Raw genomic sequence first — 20,601 nt, 5'->3', positions numbered from 1 at the left:
AAAGCTTGCGATCCGCGAGATTTGAGAAAAAAATTGAATTTCCTAGTAGTTTGAGACCGTATCCAGTAAAATAGTTCAATGCCGTGTTTGCATACACTAGATAGCCCAATGTGGACGGAGGCTTTGGAAGCGTTCAGCTTATCAGATTTCGCGTACGTAAATGATTGACGCCGACAGTGTATACTCATTGGTGGTGGCAATTACACTCAGGCTGCGTTCTACACGTTTACACCGAATGCACCTTTAGTGAGACTTCAGAGGGAATCCTCGATGTTCGCTGCTGGGATGAAAACCTTTGAAATTTTGTGGGTGTTTTTTCAGAAGTATCCCTGCGGAGGCGAATTCCTCACAGCGTCTCCTCAGACGCCTGAGATATAAAGGCAGAGAAAGCTTTTTAGACGCAAGCGGATTTGTCCTAAAATTGTGTTATAAAAATAAAGAAACTTGGGGTCTGGGCAAGGATATTTCATGTGGACGGATACATCGCGAAGAGCACGTACTGCGTGGCGTGATCCGTCAACGCTGCTGACCGGCTTTGTTTACCTTGCTTCGTGGAAGACATCAGCATGCCTAACTCTCACGCCATCGTTTCTAATGGTGTGCGTGTTGGTGTGCGTGTTGAAATCGATGCGGCACTCTTTATTTCAACAATGTCAATGTCTGTTTCGTGTGTGAAGGTTGCGGCGTCTCGTGCCACGTCGACTCTAGGCCCACGTTGGACAAGACACATTTATCCAGACTAGTTTGTCAACCACGAGTGCAATTATTGCACTCTTTGTTTATGCGATCGAAACAAGGATCGAGCAGGCAAGATTTGCTTCGAATGCACGAATGGAGTACTCACAGTGTTAGCAGACAGAAGACACGGGGTTGGTGGTGGGACAGTGGGCTACTGATGTAGACACCATCAACTGCATGACAGAGAAAAAAGGGCAAACAACAAACTTCAATTAGAGACATTTTATGGGGGCGTGGGGCACTCGTAAAGGCACAAACTGAATTACAAGGCTCGTTGTATTTTGATGAAACTTTTCTATCTTGAATGCTGTTCGGGCTTGAACATTGCCGAGGTGATAATGGTAACTATAAAGACTAGCTGTCGCTTAAGCATAGCCACTGAGAAAGCGCCTGTACAGAAGGCTGTATACCTGACTACGAAGGGCCGCTCTTATTCAAACAGTCAAGTTTACGAAAATCTAAAATTAATTGGACTTCTTTTGGCACCATTTCACCTCTGTCGCTGCATATAGCCCAGTGCTCGTAAGCTGATCATTGCTAAAGATTTATTTTGTCTCCTGAATCGTTTTCGGCGCCGCGGTGACTCAGTGGTAACGGTGCTCGACTGCTTACCGGAAAGACGTGAACCCCAGGTGGTCGAAATTATCCGTAGCCCTCCACTACGACGTCTCTAATAGCATCGTTCGCTTAGGGACGTTACACCCCGTAAACCAACCAGTCGTGAATTGTTTTCTTGTTTTTTCCCTTCACATTTTTTTGTCCCACTAGTTAGCTCGGCGCTATCGCCCTGAGTGTGTGAACTTATGAAACTTTACAATCAAATATAGGCATCCCCCTGACAGCAAGGAAAAGTTTTTAAAACGATTTTAATATTATAAATGCAGGATGCCAAGCCAGCTCAGGGTTCAAAGTAGGCCACATGGTGAATGCGGAAGTGAATACATTAGTCTTATCGCGTGTCTGGCGCAGTATAAGTGAGCCACCGAGGATGGCCAGTCATTCTAGACGTCAAGTGATATCGGTAGGCTTATGAGATGCTGCCGCATTAAAGCATCTTTGCCAAGGTGGTCATTGACTGATCACTCAGTGAATCCCAGAACTAGAGACTTGTGCAACGCGAGAACGGGCCGAAAGTAAGCGTAACACCCGATAGTTCTCTGAGCCACCGTGGCCTTCAAAGTTGAAAATTGACAGCCGATTAAAGCCACAGTTTTCAGCAGCTCTACTTGTTGCCCCTTGAACCAAGCTTCCACTTGAACCTAATGAAGCGGAAGGCGGTACAGAAGCAGAGATAACAGCCAGAAATATCTCCACGCTGCACGGCTACATGTAGTAGGCATGGGTCCTAATTTTTCGGGCTGTCTCATTGTTTACGTTCCTTTTTCATAGATTACAAGTTCTCCATAGCTTGGGCGGCATAACTTGCACATCTAGGATCCCCATAACTAGTGGATCCACATGGAACCGCCGTGTTGTCTGGTGGTTATAACGCTCGACTGCTGGCCCGAAGGTCGCGGGATTGAATCCCGGCCGCGGCGGCTGCATTTTCGATGGAGGCGAAAATGTTTGAGGCCCGTGTACTTAGATTTAGGTGCACGTTAAAGAACCCCAGGTGGTCAAAATTTCTGGAGCCCTCCACTACGGCATCTCTCATAATCACATCGTGGTTTTGGGACGTTAAACCCCAGATATTGTTATTAACAGCTCTTTTGGTCCTACAACGTTAATGCCCCTATTCGAAAACCCTCTGCCATTTCTAATGAAAGCTTCAGTACCATTTGGCGCACTCTTCGTATGACCGTGAAGTAATTTCTAGCAATGGGACCCATCTCATAAAAGAAGCGGAATGCAAGGGGCGTGCTTACCATTAAATTTTGTTCAAGTTGTTGACAGACTCTTTTCTAACATTGTTTGATTTTTATTTATATTGCCACGTGCGCTTAGAAGAAGCGGGACTGGAATCTCTTTATGCGCTTTCTTGCATGTGATCAAACGTAGCCGTTCCTCAGCCTGAAGCCCGAATGCGTTGCGACGTAAGGAGAAGATAAGGCATCCGCCCCTAGGCAGTCTGACAGCCGCCGTTCGGGCACGCGGGTCTTTTTCACCGTCGTCGGGCTCTTCATTTTTTATTGCCTTCGGGCACAAGTTAGCCCAATAAATTATCTTTAATTTTATTGCTGTCATAGCCTGTCTTCCTGTGTATCTTTGCGCCGGCCAGTTCGCCGCCATCTACGTGACAATAGTGAGGAGGGCTGCCGTACCGGCTAGTAAACAAAAACGTCATAAAACATTCATAAGTACGAATGCAAACCCGAAACCTGCTCACCACCACGTTAACAAGAGAAGGACAAAGGCATGAATTCACAAAAACGTCTTACGCTAAACTTGAGCTTGGGAAAAAATTCCTGCCACGCCAGATGCTATACATTTTATTAGCGGAAGTAGCTGGCGAATGGAAGGAGCGCTTACGAACAAAAGTTTTGCGAACTCGACTCCAGAATATGCTATCTGAACAGCAGAAGCAAACAGGGCGCAGTTGGTTGTCACTTCATATATGTTCCTCTCTTCTTTCTACGCCACCTTCGCTCGTTTACGCGCTTAGAATGGATCACTTTCAAAACTGTCCACTTCACCATACCTCGGACATACTCAGTGTCAAAAGCTAAATCCTGTTATAACTCACAGGATATGCTGCCCGAATTTTTTGTTTAAGAGGCTACACCGAGTAGCCATCCTGTTTCTCGTCAATGCAGTCCCTTCACTCTCCTGTGAAGGTTTTTTTGCCTTCTCATGCAATGCTTACAGAAGAAAATCTACGTTCCAGGCAGTAATAGCGTAATAGCGCAGAATTATCAGGGCAGTCAAACTGAAGCACAGAGGACAGTTACTGGCCTCGCAAGCGACGCAGCATGGTAACTGAGAACCAGCGTGTGCAGCTCGGCAGGTGTTTCACGCTCCGCGGGGTAAAGAGATACCTATGCGCTGGTCAGCGTGTTCATCGGGCATATACACTAGCTACGAATATTTACGGTGCTCGGGTATATCTCGCTAAGCATCTATTTGTTGTGTTGCTTTCAACCGTAAGGTCACACGACAGCGTTTTACTTGAACGGCATGAATTGGCACATGCGCACATTGCCTCATATAGGGCGGCCATTTGCACTTAAGATGACCGCAGTCAGTTGACCCCATAGCCTTCCACGATGACGCTATATTAAGTGGCCCAAGTCGATCCTTCTGACACGCTTGAAGCTTGAAGAGAAACCTGCTAAAGGACATCGCTGCGGTAATGTGAAGACGGAAATTAAGTCAGTATAAAGGACCTTCTTCGATATGTTTGAAATACGTCTGCTTCGCGCGCGTTGCAGAAACACACGACAATGAACGCGTCTTGCGTTAGAGAGCACTGCCACTGTTTTGTCGTGCTATTCCCGCTTCTTGCGCCAGTGCGATCGCCAAGTGACTCTGATTGCTTTCTGTCTTTTCTTAAAGAGAGCTGCCGGAAAAGAAGTTCTATTTATGCAGCTTTCGATTAGGGACGTACTCACTCGTCGTCTAAACGACGACTAAGTCTCGAGGAAGACGAAAGGACCGTGTTAAGAAGAGGAAAAAAGTAACGTTCAGCACGGTCATTGCTTGGGGCTGTGTCAAAACAAAGAGGACGGAATAAAACGAGGCCCATCTTCTGAAGATCGAGTCAAGTCATGCGAGCAAGGTCTACTTCGTTCAATACGGCGCGCAGCCGATAAGAAAAATGGAGATACACTTAATAATGCGAGTAGCCCTTTGAAGGACCTTCTTCTATGCGACGACAAAGACAAGGGAGAAAATGTAACAGAACAGAAGGCTCAAAGGACCGAAAACTTGAAAATTGAGCAATTTGCTCCCATGTGCTGGAGGCTTTTATAGAAAATTCTGGTTAACAAAAGCCGGTGGGAAAGACAGCAGCCCCGATTAAAAAGCGGCCAAGAATAATAAATAAAGAGTACAAGGGGCACTCCTGCGCTGAAGGCGTTAAGTTCTCTTTCTTTGGGAGACCAGCTATTGTCTTGCTTAGTGTAAAAAGGCAACAGTACACGGTGTAGATGAGAGAAATATAAAAAGAACCGGATAATATGACAAATAGCAGGATACATGCGAAGCGAGCGAAGTGCAAAGTTAAGGTAACAATAGGGGCAGACAGCTTGACAAGGGGGTGGGGGGTGGGGATGGGGGGGGGGGTACAAATGAGAGAAGAGGATTAACGGACGCGGATTACCAAGTCCGAAGGGTCACGCAAGAGGAAACGGGGGAGCTAAGAAAGCAGGGGCCGTACTTTGGTATAGCCCGTATAGCCCATGCTGATGGCCCCGTGACGGCCAAGTGGCGCCAATGGACACTTCGAGGAAGCCCGTGAGGACTGCGTCGCACGCCAAAGCACTTCTCTCCCTCCGACTCGGAGCAAAGTAGAAACGACGACGTCGTCTAAGCCGGGACAGTGTGCGCGCACTGGGCGACTGCATGCGCCGAATGGTGTCGCTCGTAACCAGACTAGAGAGTGGGGGCTGTCGTCAAGACTGGTGTAGCGTCGTAACTTTATATGGCTTCCGCGTGCTCTCGCGAGCACTTTATGCTGGCGCTGAAAGCCGCCTTGCAGAGTGGACCGGGTGAACGCGGTTCCATCACACGCAGTGCCATCGCCATCAGCTGTGCACGCGGCACCGAGACTCCATAGTGTCCACTTGGTGAAGCAGCACTCCGGATTTGGACCCGTCATTGCCTACCCTGATAATGGTTCCCGAACTCATCTGGCTTGCAAAGAAGGTACTTATGTATCATCCCACGGAAAAACAATTGGATGCGATAACTTGGAGTATACACGCGTGTCTGCTACGGGCTGGCACTATAGACGCCGTAGTCATCATTCACCTGAGATGTATTTCACCACCGATGCCTCATACAAAAAAGAAAATCTTTCGAAGGTTATATTAATTTTAAAAATGTATGCCATAAAGGTGTTCTTACAATAAATAAATTGCTCCTGGTGTCCGTCACTGGTGGGTTTCGGATCTTTCATCAACACTGCCACCAGGTGAGCCTTTGCAAATGAAATGAATGTTCTCTGTCTCTTTCTTTCAGCGACCCCATGGATCAGAGAAAACCAGAGTAAGAAAAAAAACATGGTTGACCCTCAGTCATAGGAATCGGAATAACACGAAAGTAAAGCGCGCCCCTACAGAAGTAACTGAATCTTTACTGTACATTGATATAAGAGAGTTTGCAAAATGTATATTGATGTCTCGCAGCTATAGCACCGTTTAACGTGAATGTACCCACTTTGATGATTGGTGGTACGTCTCCATCATGACGGCTAACGTCCATGCAAGTGATTAAACAAACCCTTGTGGTAGCTGTAGTTATAGGCGTGCGCACAGGGGGGGCGGCCGCCTCCCCTAATCATCTAAGAGGGGGGCGCAAAATCTGCCCCGTACATTGACCCTTCTAGTCGCCTAAGAGGGGGGGGGGGGCGCAAAAGCTGTCTCATACATGGACTGCGATGAACCTTCACCCCCCCCTAATGGGGAACCCTGCGCACGCCTATGGCTGTAGTAGTTAGCGGTGAAAGCGTCATCAAAGAACGAGGTGTGATAGCCAGAGGAGCGACGCATATTGGACGCAGAACTTGGTCGCCATCCCGCGACATGTTACAATGTGATTGAACACCACGGCCGGACTAGAGCGAAACGCAAAGCGCGTCGGGCCGCCCCGTAGCCCGGCCGCGATTTTTCTCGAGGTTGGCGCGTGAGCGGGGAACGCGGTGTTACAGCCAGGTGAGGCAGGCGCGCGTCGCAGAGCTATTTTTGGTTTGGATTAGCGTGATGCAGTGAGCGAGGCAGACGCTTTTACGACGCTTGCGCTAATGTCGCCCCCTCGCGGTGTGTTAAGGCATTGACAAAATTGAACTATTGAAAACGGGCCGAATGGGACGCACGTGTAACGAGTTGGAGGTGCTAATCGCGAAGGCCACAGTAATGATGAATTACATTACTTTACCACTCCCAGAGAGCAACACCACTCTGCCGACGGGGAGAGTGGTAGATATAAAAGGCGCGTTTGTAAAGCCTCTGGAGTCTGTGACCGTGGCGCAGTGGATAGCGTGCCCGGCATCTGTTGTCGCGGACCGAGCGGTCGTGGGTTCGGTGCCCGTTGACGGAACTTTTTTTTTCTTTGCCATCTGATCATGTACATTTTTTCCACGTCATTTCCGTGACGGAAATACGTCACTGAAGTCTTGGTGGACCCCGGCATAAAGCACTTTCGTGTTAAAATACAACAAAATACTGCCATTGGGTTGAGTCCGGCAAACGTCCTCAAAAGTTTAGTCACTTAGACTCGGGGCCCCTGGTGTGTCTGAGTCTAAGGGTCCCCAGTAAGTCCGAGTGAATCTAAGCGTGAAGTATCCCAAGCGAGTCCGGACAGGTGTGAGCCTGTGTCTGTATCAAGGTGAGTCAACGTAGCCATGTAGTGGGTCTAACTTGTAGCTTGGGCTGGTCTGGGCGTGTTTTGAAGGAGTTTGAGTGCAAGTCTCGGCTGGGGTTAGTCAAAATAGCCGTAACTTTTAGTTTGAGTGGGTCCCAGGAATCCGAAATTGTGTGAATCTGTATTCAAGGGACAACTTGAATGAAAATTAGCTTTGGGTCTATTTATTATAAGTGTAATGCACACCATTGCAGCAGCCTCGGCAATGCTTCCGGACTGGTATTGGTGTAGTTTTTCCGCTAGATGCCTTTAAGAAATGCAGATGACGCGTACACCTGGTGGTTGTTCCCACTATGACGTAAGCAGCTTCACAGTGTTTCAGATTTCTCGATGTGCCGCGTGCACCTGCCTTATTTCATAGGTGACGCACGTTCCAGTCGGACGTTCCAGTCCATGCGTCAATTCAGCGAGCAGTAATGGCGCGTGCTTTGTAGTCTCGACATCGAAAACGGCTATTTTCGCGACATTTTCCTGACGCTACCGCTCGTATTCCGAACATTCAAAGCAAACCTAAATCAAGCTCAGTTCCAATCGCATTTGTGTTCACAAGACCACAGGCAGAGATGAGTCCCCTTAATCCCGAGTGAATCTGAATCCGTGTATCAACAAGAGGGGCCCATTGCAACCCACTCGATAATGTTTGCAACCGGCTCTTTTACGTTGTGTGCTACATATTGATGCTGGGCGCAGCAGTGTGCGTGAACCGTCGAATCACGAATTATAATTGCATCGCGCATTTGCGTAGTCTCATAGACGCAAGCTTCGTTTTGATGTGATCCTGTGTCGTGGCACTACCACTATAGTCTTCCCCGTTTATCATTATTATTTCTTGCTTTTCATTTCTTAGCACTGAGAAATTAAAATATGTATTTTCTATCCCAGTATTTCCCACTAGAGCAATAACTTCACTTTACAAAAAGGAAATGACAAGAAAGGGACACGAAAGAGACAAATAATAAAGAATTATAGTTAAGTACAGACAAGTTTAGCTGTCGCAGGTTATGTAGCAAAGTCTAATTGCGTTCAAAAAAAAAAAAAAAGAAAACATCTATATACATAAAGATGTTCGCACGATTCCCTAATTCACAGAATAACTGCTCTTCTTGTCACCCCCCGCCCCCTCTTCTTCCCAAATTGTTTAGGTGCTTATTCCTCCGCTATCACAATTAAGTAGTGGTGTGCGAATATTCGAAAATTTCGAGTAACGATCCGAAATGCATTCTATTCGATTCGGTACTCGAATCGTATACTACATATTCCAAATGCCGAATATTTTTCGAATAGTTTTCGAATAGTCAGCACCGACGGGAGAACCCCAAAAGAACGAAACTTTGCAACAGCTAAAGGTAAATTTTGTTTTTTTGATCACTAAATTACCAATGTGCATGCTGCTGAAGCTTTTACGGGACAACCGACGCTATATTTATTACCAGATGAAAGCGACTTTTCTAAAAACTCCTCTCTTAGTTTTTACCATGCTGCAGCTGCGTCGCATTAATCAGTTCATGGCTTGATCTAGTAATAACTGAAGGTGGCGACTACGGCTGCATTCAGCTTCACGAATAACAGACACAAATGTCGTGCTGCGTGAATTTCTATTCAGCTTTCAACGCTGTTTACATGCTTTCGAGGCTCATGTTGTGATGACAGGTTTTATCTGTTTCCTTACATGTTTGGCTGTATTCGTTGTGTTCGGTTCAAAATGGTTTAGTCTTTATGTCTCAATTTTATCTAAAAGCAGGCGACCAAGTATCGCCTTGATTACTGTGGTCACCGCTGTACTTCAACCTACAGTTACAAAATAAGCTTTCATAATTGTGGTATTTTGAGTCGGTTAAAAGTAATCGCATTATTCTTTGGTGAAAGTTTGTGAGAGCAGCATCTTTGGCAAGTTGGTAATTCGTAACTTCAGTACGGCTGCGCAACAAAAAAAGACACGGACAGCAGAGAAGACACATACAGCGCTGGGTGTGTCTTCTCTGTTGTCCGTGTCTATTTTTGTTGCGCAGCCGTACTGAAGAAAGTTTGGGAATATTTGTTTCAAATAAGATGTTGTGGAGTTCTAGGACTGTTTTGAAAATGATTGTCTCACTATTTGAAAACTATTCGAAGAGTATTCGATTAGTATTTATATTCGTTTCGTATTCGATTCGGTTCCAAAATTCACGCGTCGAAAGCTGGGCGAGTTGGTAACGTTTCATCTTCTAGCAAACTGCGCGGCAGACGGGACACAAAGAAGGAACGAAAGAGCATTCGTTCGTTATTTGGTCGCCTGCGCTCGTCTGTCTCTTTCGTCCTTTCTTTGTGTCCCGTCTGCCGCGCAGTTTGCTAGAAGATGAAATCCAAAATTCACGATTCGCATGCCCCTACAATTAAGCAATTAAGCAGTCAATTTTTTATTAATCTTCTACATTCGTTACCATAATTACTCTGGTAATTTTACCCTTAACCTTCTCACCCATTCGGAATAGTTGACAAGTGCACGATATAAGCACTGATGAAAAGGGGTTGCCGCGACGAAGACAAGTGCACACTTGCCGAAACATGCCCAGCTCAGAACAATAGCAGAGCTAATTTTCAACGCGAAACAGCACGTGAAATTAAAAAGCAACTTGTTCCGGCTGTCGCTGCGTTGCATGCCAATTCTAAACACGGCTCTCGGATTCACAACCAGCCCTGTCCGATGCCTCCCTGGGAATTCACCACCATCACAAATAATAAGCCAACGAACGAAGGTACGACGCATCGATTATTGACGAACGCAATATTCTCACGTGGTCACGACGTTGACGAAGGCAGAAGTCGGCGTGCTCAAGACGAAAACTCTTTATTTGGACGAACTTGTGCACGTAAAATGAGGGAGGCAGAGTACAAGCAATTCAAGCTGTAATACACTAATAGCGGCGAGCACAGCGTCGGCCGTCGAGCGATCTGCCAAGCGGTGAAGCACGTCGGCATTTATACATGTGCCATCGAAGATTCCAGCGTTATCGTTAGCGGCCGCGTAAGTTCCAGAACAAACTCTGATGTTCGCGTTGTCGGAATGATCTCATCGGAAGGTTCTAAAGTTATCAGGATGGTTCCAAGTAATTCGGGAGCTGTTTGCGCAAGGCAGCAGTTACACGTGTAATAGGGCGGTAACATAAAAATAGAAAGAAAGGAGCGCGTGTGGCAATGTCGTCGATGCATCATGCGCTAACACCTGCAAAGTCTGCATGGATGCTGCTATCATACCAGACGGAGGGAGGACATGATTTCTCAGTCCTACGCGTAATTTCATCAGTGGTCACCAGCGTCATTTATCTACGGAAAGCAGCGCTCATAATTAAGCTTCAAGCAATCCAAGGTGCCACATCTAAGCTGCCTGCAATCAAACAGCTGGATATCTTCAGTGATTCTTTAGCGGCTATTCATGAACTCAAGAAGGTTTACAGGGCGATGGAAATCTATGAGGCGATACACACTACGAATCGGAAAACAGCTGCTTGCGTCAAGGTGCTCTGGATTCAAGGCCATGCTGCGAAGCCTCACAATTACTGGGTCCGAGCGCGTAAGAAGTTTCTCCGGCAAGACACACACTCCTATCTATGCTCCCTCCCCTTTCACCTTACTATAGTCGATACAACTTAAGAAGGCAGGAGAGGCCCCACCCAGACGACCGAAGCGTGGCAGCCGATCGCCTCCGCGACTAAAGAAATAGACCCGCTCATTCACGCGCCGATGTTCTCCGAAGGCGGAGCCCCCGGCCGTCCCGCTCATGACGTCAGTCTCGAGTGCGCGCCCATTGGTGCAGGATTGTGTTCGTCCGCCTCTGAGGAGGAAATGCCGCTGCCTTCTAAAGTTGTACCCGACTATAGGCAAGAGGAAGCTGGGGTATCGACGTGGAACTGGTCGCATCTACTAATGGGTGGTACGTGTCTATACTGCTCCATCCTAGTGATGTAGGCAGTTGCGTACCACCTCATATGTGACATGTCAAGGAGTATACAATCGGAACGATCCCGTCTCCTACTGTAAGCCGGCCTCCACTACAATGTCACGACCAGCTATGACTGCTGGATAAATGATAACAGATCCCACAAAACAATGCTTGAATTCGTACTCGACACAGACCTTCAGCACACATATAATATACATATAGACATCAAGAATTATATTTAAATGGACACTAAAGGCAAATAACAATATATGTCAGAGGGAAAGCTCTATGTGTGACAACGTCTAAAATGGCAATATTATCAACGGCAGTGTCCTACTTACCGAGAAATTAAGCTAAATGTATCACACGACGAGCGCCACGAGTGGGACATTTCGGAAACGATCCCGATGACGTGAGAGCATCCGACTACAATTAATCACTAGTAATCAAACTAGCTGCAATAAAAAAGAACCTTCCGTTCATCAAGAGACGTAATAAAATGCTGCTTGTTCGTTTCTGTTTGATTCATGGAAAAAAGAACCTCTTTGGCGTTGCCATGGGGAACGGCACGCGTGGTTCAAAGGTTCCGTTTTCGCCGAACTGCGCTTCGCCCGGCACCCTGCTTCGCTCACGCGGTCGCGTCTCAGTGGTAGTTTCGGTATCGCGTACTGCCGCGTGCGTTTTGCGCGCTCGTGAAAGTCACTCTGGCAGAAAGTTTGATAAATGCCGCATGCATGTGATGTTGCCGGATGCCCGAATGGTGCACGCCGCCAATGCACGCCGCCGCGCTGTAAAGGCGAGAAACGTTGGGCACGGCAACAGTGACGTCAGAAAGACCGCTTTCAGGCGGGTGATTTGAAGTGCGCGAACGCGATGCGGACCACCAAAACGTGATTTTATTTCAAAATAAATACTTCCTTGGCACAAAAGTAGCACTACCAGGAGCACTACAAGGTTTCTGGATCGCTATTTCAAGAATCATCGTCGACAATGTTTGCCTTTAGTCTCCCTTTAGGGGCAAAACTTTGTCGCAATAGTAATAATTAAATAAACACCTGCCAAAACGTTGACTGCAGTGACAACACTTATTCGATCAATTTTCTTTCCACAGAGACCAGCACATCTCAGGATCAACTACATCAAGTGAAACTAGCTAGCTCTCGCTGCCAGGAGCTCGCTAGTACACGGATTGTTGAAGCATGAAGTCTCCGTGCGTCAACAGCCTGCGTACAAAGGGGCCCATATGCGTCAACTTGAAACTAATAGGGTCGAAGGCCACTGCCTGCGCCTCGCTGAACCTGTAGAGTGTGCACGCATAAATTCATGTACGCAGGGTGAGTTCCACGTGGCGAGTGCAGCTATACCGCTCCACAGCACACACGCTTACTTCACGTGTGCTCGTCTCGCCCTCACTCCCTTCCGCTCTCCTCTTTTGACCTCTTCCTTCATGTAAGGTAGACAACCGGAACTACCTCTGGTTAATCTACCTTCCTTTTTATGCATCTTCTATCTTCACTGGCAAAAGGGCACCCGGGAGCACGCAGCATGCATCTTGGCAGCTTCAGTAGGTGCTCGCACGGGCGGTGAGTACGTGGCGTGGCCAATCAGACACCGCAGCTGGCACCAGTGGGTGTTGCGATGGCCCACCCTCCTCCCTCTGGCGAAAGTGCCAACACCGCCGAAACCTGGAAACAGCCCGCGAGCCCATTCCGCAGGGCCGCCAACCATTAAGGCACTCGAGCGTCGGTTTCCACCTCACACGGCCTTCATTAGAATAGCCTCTCTCTGTCTCTCTTCGCCGCCTCGCCTGTCGACCCGAGCGCGCTAGAGGAGAGTGTCCGTTTTCCGCCTCTTATCAAATGGACCCTGTATCCGGGAGGGGGCGGCAACCGATGGGGGCACGAGCGCGGACCGATAACTCTGCGCGCGCACCCCGCTGCGCTAAGGCGACCTGCAGGACTGGATCCCGGCCGGCACAACGGGTCTTCTTTCTTGCGCGCACGCGCAAACCCGCGTGCGAGAGGGTCGGGGCACCTTCGGCCACCGCCTGCGTCGTTCTCGCACCCAAGTGTGCGTGCTCGATCTTCATTTGGCAGGCCGGCCTTAATGATCTTTTGATCTCGCGCTGATGGGTCGCCTCGGCTCCGTCGCAGCTTCCCTCGGAGAGAAGAAAAATAAAACGGGAAAGAAAGGTTCTTCGACCGGCCGCGTTTCTCTGATCGCGTGTCGGCGAGCAGACGTTTTGCGGTTCCACATTCCTGCACCCTCTCTTGCGCTTCTTATCCAGCCTCGAATCATTCCACTTTCACCAGTTCACCTTTTATTGCTGCTTCTTCCGCCTCGAGTTAATCGTAAGGTCTCCTCCAGTACCACTCCCAATTTAGCCAGGGTGAGGAATGTTTTCCCGCTCGGCACAGGCGCTTAGCGGCCGAGGACACTAGTGTTCCTCCTTTAAGCGGGATATTATTTGTATTCGCATTTTGCGCTGGATGATTTGCACGTTAAAGAGGGAAAAATAACGAGTAACTGAAGAAAGAGAAACAACCTCATACGCCGAGCAAGATCTCTCGGGAAGGCGCTAGAGCGAGCGTATTTGGAGCGGCGCACAGGAAGTAATTATTACCAGTTCAAGTGGAAAGCCCGCGGTGCTTGCGTGATGTCGATGACACTCTATTTTAACTCTGGCTTAACGACACAAATAGTTTTTCGTCTCCTCTTTGTACTTTTTTCTTTATATGCAGAGAGCACAGTCGCGAATAAATTACGGTAGCACTTTTCTCTCGAGACATCATCTATAATGCTCTCCTTCAGCTGATGATTGTGAGTTATTGTTCGAGTCCACATCCACAGGGGAAAAGAAAGTCCAGTTGAGGGAACAAAAACTCGGGCACGAAAAATGAGCTTTTGAGGTTCAGAGCAACAAAGGAACACTGAGCGATCACTCTGCCTTTTGTAAGATTTCGGAGACGCACGAAAATTTGGCCGCGGATATCGACGTTTCTTTGGGAATGACTCTCCGTGATGGCCGCCTTCCCTCCTCTCGGCGCATCGACCGCACTGATAACGCAGGTCGGCAAGCTGACAGCGCAAGCGGGATGCACCCGGCGCGCGATAAAAGCTCACAAATAACGCGCGGACTCGCTGAGTATCGACGAAAGTCAAGGCGGAAAGGGTAAGTAAAGCGAGCCGTGCGCAACGGCAGGAAGAAAGAAAGCACGGGGCCTTGCCGTTTCAGCAAATCCTACGGCGCGGATATCTTCTCCGGCTCCCGCGCTACAAGGCCGGGAAAGAAGAGACAAACGGCGATGGGCGATCGCGGCATACGCAACACGAGACGAATCTCCGAGATCAGCGGTGGGCGGCGGCGGGTGGATTCCCGAGCAGCGAAGCCTCCGAGAAGAGGGGGACATCTATCCGACCCGAGGAAAAACACAAAACAAAAGCGAAAGCTCCCTGGTCCGGAAACTGCGCCAATAAGGTCGCCACGCCGCCGTGCCGCCGGCGAGCGGAGCCGTCATCTATCGCGCATTAGAGCAGATCGGAGTGGGCGCGGAAACAAGACGCCCCATTCATTCTGGTCCCGGGGCGCCCGCAACACAGCCGCTGTCGCGCGCGGGGGGCTCGTGCGCCACATCGTGCGGCAACCGAACGCGAGCCTCCACTCTCCTTCCTCCGGGCTGGTTCTCCCGTTGCCCAACCGAGAGTGTCGAAGCTCGAGTGGGTGCTTCCGATGATGGCAACTCAGCAACGGCAAGAGCGGCCTTTCGCGGCCGGCTCACCCACCGTATCATTTGCAAATTCCGGGCGGCTCTATCCCTACGGGAACAGAACAATGCCTGCAGCTCGATCACGTCGGCACAACAAATGCAGAGACTGAACGGAAGTATAGGAAGGTGGCTAGGGAGAGAATACAAATTAAAAACAAGTTTGCTGGTGTGAGACAAAAAGGGAGACGAACAGAACACTACAGCAATGAAGACCAACTATATTGCAATTATTGTCGCCTAAACGAGCAAAGCTAGTGCTGCCGCACGACGCGACCCATGATATTCTCGCTCTTCAGCTCTGTCCCTTTGAATAGATTTATTCGTAAAAAAACTGAAGAAGTTATTTCAGAAAATGTAACCATAAATAATCTTGTGCCACCATGTTAACACGATACGAATAGTTTTTCTATTGTATTTGTGCTTTATATAAGCTTTAGGTTCAGAATGTGCCATCGTAAAATACAGTCTACAGTAGTCGTTTATCCATGCAGGTTTAGTTTTGATCGTATAGCGGCGACGATAGAGGTATCGCTACTTAGGACAGCTCACCGACACACATATGAGGCGCTGTAAGTAAACACAGCAATGTTCAGCTCTCGAAGTGCTGACACACAATGTGCGCCTGCCAGGCCGCACAATGTTCTCAATTCGTTCACGATTAAGCAACTGCTCCCAGCGCAGCACAATGTTACTATTAACGCTGTTTGACTCAGATATGCTGACGTAGAAGTACGTTTTTATTGAAATGCATTTTTGCTGAAATAAAGAAAAATAAACACATTGGCGTGTTTTAATCCTTTAGCATCCGGTATGCATCTCTCGCTGTAGAAAAAAGAAAACTGTGACAAAGTTGAAATAACCAGCACTAAGATCGCTACTGCCGTCTCAGCATTGCGCTTCCATTTAATTATGCTGTTCCCGCCACAAACACATAACCCACAGAAATGCATTTCGAACGTGCATATAAATATTGAAATCTGAAGAGAATCTAGGTAAACACAAATTTTGATGAGCAGCTAAAAGAAAAGAGGCGGATAAGTGTTTCTCTCTCTTTTTTTTTTTTTTCAGAAACATGAAAACACTGTTCTGTACCACTTCACGCGATGCACAAACGACAAGGAAAAAGAAAGCAAGCAGGGTCATTATTTGCTGTTACAAGCGACAGCGATTCCGATTGAACAAATAAGGGAACAAGGAGAAGCCCGCTGGCAAAGAGATTGTGCAGGAGCAATATTCATGCCTCACGGGAGCGCGCAAACTCGGCGCACTGCGCCACAGAGGCCCTCGCAGGCGACGCAGTCGCGTGCTTCCGAAAACGAGCGCATTCCCTGCATGGCGAGAGTAGTTCAGCACGCAGAAATAAATGGCGGTCATTATTGTTTCCGAAAGCACCTCGGTGGGCGTTAAACATTGATGCGAGCCGCGACCGGTGGTCTCTGCGAAGCCAGCAGGCACGATAAGCTGGGCAATCTCCCGCTTCGGGATGCACGACAGCACTTTGCTGTTCTTCTCCCTGGCTTCCTTAACGCTCTGGCATTTTATTTTTCGGTTTTTTTTTTGCGGATAGCTTGATGTTGCGGAATGTGTCCCAAAAAGACGCAAAACAACAGGCAAATACATGTTCGAAAGGAATCCGACCAAAGGGAAGTTTAGAGGCCGACATCGGCAACACAAGTGAGCATTCTTGCGCTTAAAGAAATCGGCATTGTTTACCTGAATAATGCCAACATACCTTCAGGTTTTGATGACGACATTCTGGGTTCGGCCTGAATCAAAATTCAGTGTGTGACTCCTCAGCAGGTCGCATTAATCTATGGGTATTACACAACATCCTAGTGTTATATTAAATAAATAAATAAATAAATAAATAAATAAATAAATAATAAATAATTAAATAAATAATATTAATTTTCCAAATGCATTAGTGACACGGTCAGAGTATAACACAACGTCCACAGTAAGGTATATTTAGACAGGTGGCCCATAGTGCGGTTTAATTAGTATTGAATACAGTCATCCGATAGGCGTGGTAAAAGTTAAACGGCAGTAAAGAAGTGATGAGTGCAATTGTCATCCTTGTCGCACAACGCAAATAGTTGTTTTCCCTTTATGTATCTTGTTTTGAACAATCGCTCTCTCCAAAGCTACTGGCCCCAGCACTGCTACAACGCACTTAACTTGCTGGCTGAAACTGTAAAAAGTATCACGAAGGGAGCACTGCATACGATTGCCTTTGTTTGAGACACAGAGCTGATCAGTGCCTGGCGACAAACTAACAACGCACGGGAAGCTCAGGTGGAACAATTACCGGCTACGTATACACCTGGATATAATCACCACTGATGCAACACCGCAGTCAACATGTGGCATGAGAGCTCTTTAATAGCACGTGGTATGATACGTCATCCAAGTGGTACTGACGCATGTCAACATGTTTCACGTCATTTTTTTTATGTAACGTGCTCTGCACAAACCTAGCAGTGTTCCCAGCCTATATTACAAGAAAAGCACCATATTTTCTTCACGATTGTCAAGAACATACGCCATTGAATGGTGAGGAGAGAGTACTGTATATATAATCTCTTTGCTCTCCTTTGCGCCGATCTCTTTGCGCTATTAATGCGGCCTATCTATTAGCCGCGCACCTCAACTGTCGCGCATTCGCAGACTCGAATACCCAGTTAAGCTTGAGATGCTGCGTGCCCATGTCGCTCGGTGCTTTCCGGAGATGATTATGCCATCAGTCTTCATCAAGCAGCTGCAGGCTGCACCGTGGGCTTTTATTAAGGGAGGTGGTCGTTGGGTATTTTCCAGAGGTTCTCACCCTACGCCAGCCGTGCTCCACGTTTCGGTAAATCACGTGCCTTCCATGCAGAGCGATGGTACAAGGATGTACTGTACTACATTTTTCAGTTTTTTTTTTTCGGTGCGGGTTATATGCGAGAAAATAAGATATTTGAAGCGCAGATGCAAAGGCGGAGATAATTCTTCAATGTCCCATCGTATCTCTTGTATTATTGCTCGTGCGCTAGAATCGTACCACGTGCCATCTTCTGTTAGAGTAAATCAATTTGAAGTTGGCGCAACGTGAATCATGTGTACACGCTATGCTCTTTTTTTCAAATCGCACCAACTTGCCCAAAAACAAGTTTTCTTGTTTTGGGCTGTCCATCGGGCCCGCGACGCGGCGGAGGGGCAAGGCCTCTCTGTCCCGACGTGGGAGCGGCCCGCTGCACGCTAATCGCGCGCACCGAAGGACTAAAATAAAGTTGTTCATCCATCCATCCATTAAGCAACCGTTGCCCACGATGGATGAGACATCGACTTTTGTTTTGTTTTTCAACAAACTACAAGTTCGCAACACATGCACTCCGCGTCAAGTATGTGCTGCGACGCGCAACCCGTGTCCGCAGCGAAGTTCTCCAGAAAAGTGCCAGACGCTTCGCCACAACAGTGCAGCGCATTTTTTCTTACAGTAACGAAACACAGGCTAGTAGCTTGAAACACCGAAAACTTTTGCATACAGTAACTTGCACATTAAATGCAAATGCCGACTTATTCCTGATTCAAAAGAAGCTATAGGTTCCCACCAGCTGTACCAACCGAACTTATCTGCATAATTTCAGTTTCTTTGGAGCTGGTGATTAATAAGTAACAAGTGATGGCTGGCGCAAGTACAAAAAGAAAATACAAACAAACGTATTCCACGTTTCCACCGGGGACCGGTCGAAATGACGTATGAGTGTTTGTTGTGCATATATATATATATATATATATATATATATATATATATATATTGCCCAGCTGCCAGCTCGTAACATGATCAAGTGCTACGTGACGCCAGCAGCAGACAAAAGAAGTGTGTTCCACCCTCGCCGCCATGGCTAACGCTCCCAGATTTAAATGCCCATATATACCAGATAAAGTGCACGGGAGCACGACCGCCACCGTGGCTCAATCGATAGAGCATTGGACGCGTTATTTGAAGGTTGCAGATTGAGTCCCTGCCGGCGGCAAGTTGTCTTTCGTCCACTTTATTTTTTATATGTATATCACAATTTACTACAAATAACGTCCCCTGCACTTTCCTTGGCTTGATTGGCTCTTCGTTCTCATTTGTGTGTGTGTGTGTGTGTGTGTGTGTGTGTGTGTGTGTGTGTGTGTGTGTGTGTGTGTGTGTGTGTGTGTGTGTGTGTGTGTGTGTGTGTGTGTGTGTGTGTGTGTGTGTGTGTGTGTGTGTGTGTGTGTGTGTGTGTGTGTGTGTGTGTGTGTGTGTGTGTGTGTGTGTGTGTGTGTGTGTGTGTGTGTGTGTGTGTGTGTGTGTGTGTGTGTGTGTGTGTGTGTGTGTGTGTGTGTGTGTGTGTGTGTGTGTGTGTGTGTGTGTGTGTGTGTGTGTGTGTGTGTGTGTGTGTGTGTGTGTGTGTGTGTGTGTGTGTGTGTGTGTGTGTGTGTGTGTGTGTGTGTGTGTGTGTGTGTGTGTGTGTGTGTGTGTGTGTGTGTGGTGTGTGTGTGTGTGTGTGTGTGTGTGTGTGTGTGTGTGTAAAGAGAAATGGCTCAGGAATGACGGGCATACTGACGCAGCCTGTGATTTGAAACTCGGTGTCAAAGTAGCCCAGAAATGCCTATCTCACCACGGCAGATGTTTTGTTGGTGTCCCATCAATCTCCAGACGACGCTAGCGTTAAGGTTAAGGCCGTAGGCGCGTTTCCTGGGGGTAAGGAAGGGGGGGGGGGAGGAGTTGCGCACGTATCTCTTCCAGAGATGGCGCACGGAGGCTGAAGTTTGCAGCGCCGTTTCTAGGTTGCTCGCAATTGTCCGACGACATCGCCATGCACCCCGGCAAAGACAAAAGCGGCGCGAGCCGAATACGTACAAGCTTGTCCGCGGGTTTTGCGGACGACAGGCCGGAAAGAAGATAAACGATCGCCAGAGATGTTGTAACGAACGCGCTCGTCCCGCTGCCTCTGGCAGATACCCGCGTGGTACGGTGCGAGAAGGTGAGGGACGAGAATGCGAAAGAGACAAGGAAAAAAAAGAAGAAAAAAAGCATCGTCTAGTAGTCGTGCACTTTGTCGTTTATCTTGTGCGCGTCGGGACAAACTGGCTTGCGTCGACGTAGGTAGTAAACCAGGCGTATAGAAGCGTAGAACGTTGACATTATATCTTGTTATGACTACCAGTGCTCAAGCACTGCTGCTTCCATCCAAGGCTTTAAAGAGAAATGCGTAACCAGGGGAAAGGGCGCGAGATAGACGTCCTGCTAAATGATGACCACTCGGAGGCGTGAATAGCGCGTACTTTTTTCATTTTCCTTTTATTCCTTAATTTGTAAACACCCTCCGTGGTACTATGCCCTTCAAACGCAACGGTAGGGACGCCATCAACTCAAAAATGAAGCCGAGAGATACCGAATGGAAAATGCGAAATGAGCACGAAAATGTGAGAGCACATAATGTCGCTCGAAAACACCGAAAAGTGACCTCACAAGCACACATATAGCGTAAGTAGATAAAACCGTTGACATAAAAGCGTAGGCGGGTGGAGGGGGGGGGGGGGGTAAGGCAGACTGTGTCGAGTTTCCTTTAAAATATCCGCTGATAATCTCTCCAGACAAAATCGCAGGCAGTAGAATCGCACGTTCCCAAAATGCTTCTCCGC

The 20,601-nt window shown here is 47.8% G+C and overlaps 1 protein-coding gene across 6 annotated transcripts in view; it reads right to left on the bottom strand.

The window, feature by feature from the left end:
• Positions 1-20,601, bottom strand: part of LOC119379196 (complexin) — an 810,485-nt gene that overhangs the window by 288,763 nt on the left and 501,121 nt on the right. For all 6 annotated transcript variants that reach the window (XR_005181119.1, XM_037648413.2, XM_049411904.1 and 3 more), the window contains one exon: positions 845-911. Coding sequence is in view for 2 of the 6 variants with exons in the window: in XM_037648413.2 (XP_037504341.1) it covers positions 845-911 (67 nt within the window). In the remaining 4 variants the exon portion in view is untranslated. The remainder of the gene's footprint in view (positions 1-844; positions 912-20,601) is intronic.

The sequence above is a fragment of the Rhipicephalus sanguineus genome, chromosome 1, assembly GCF_013339695.2.
Source record: "Rhipicephalus sanguineus isolate Rsan-2018 chromosome 1, BIME_Rsan_1.4, whole genome shotgun sequence".
Classification (NCBI taxonomy): domain Eukaryota; kingdom Metazoa; phylum Arthropoda; class Arachnida; order Ixodida; family Ixodidae; genus Rhipicephalus; species Rhipicephalus sanguineus.
Note: the sequence above shows the minus strand (reverse complement) of the source record. Positions and strands in the feature narration are given on the sequence as shown.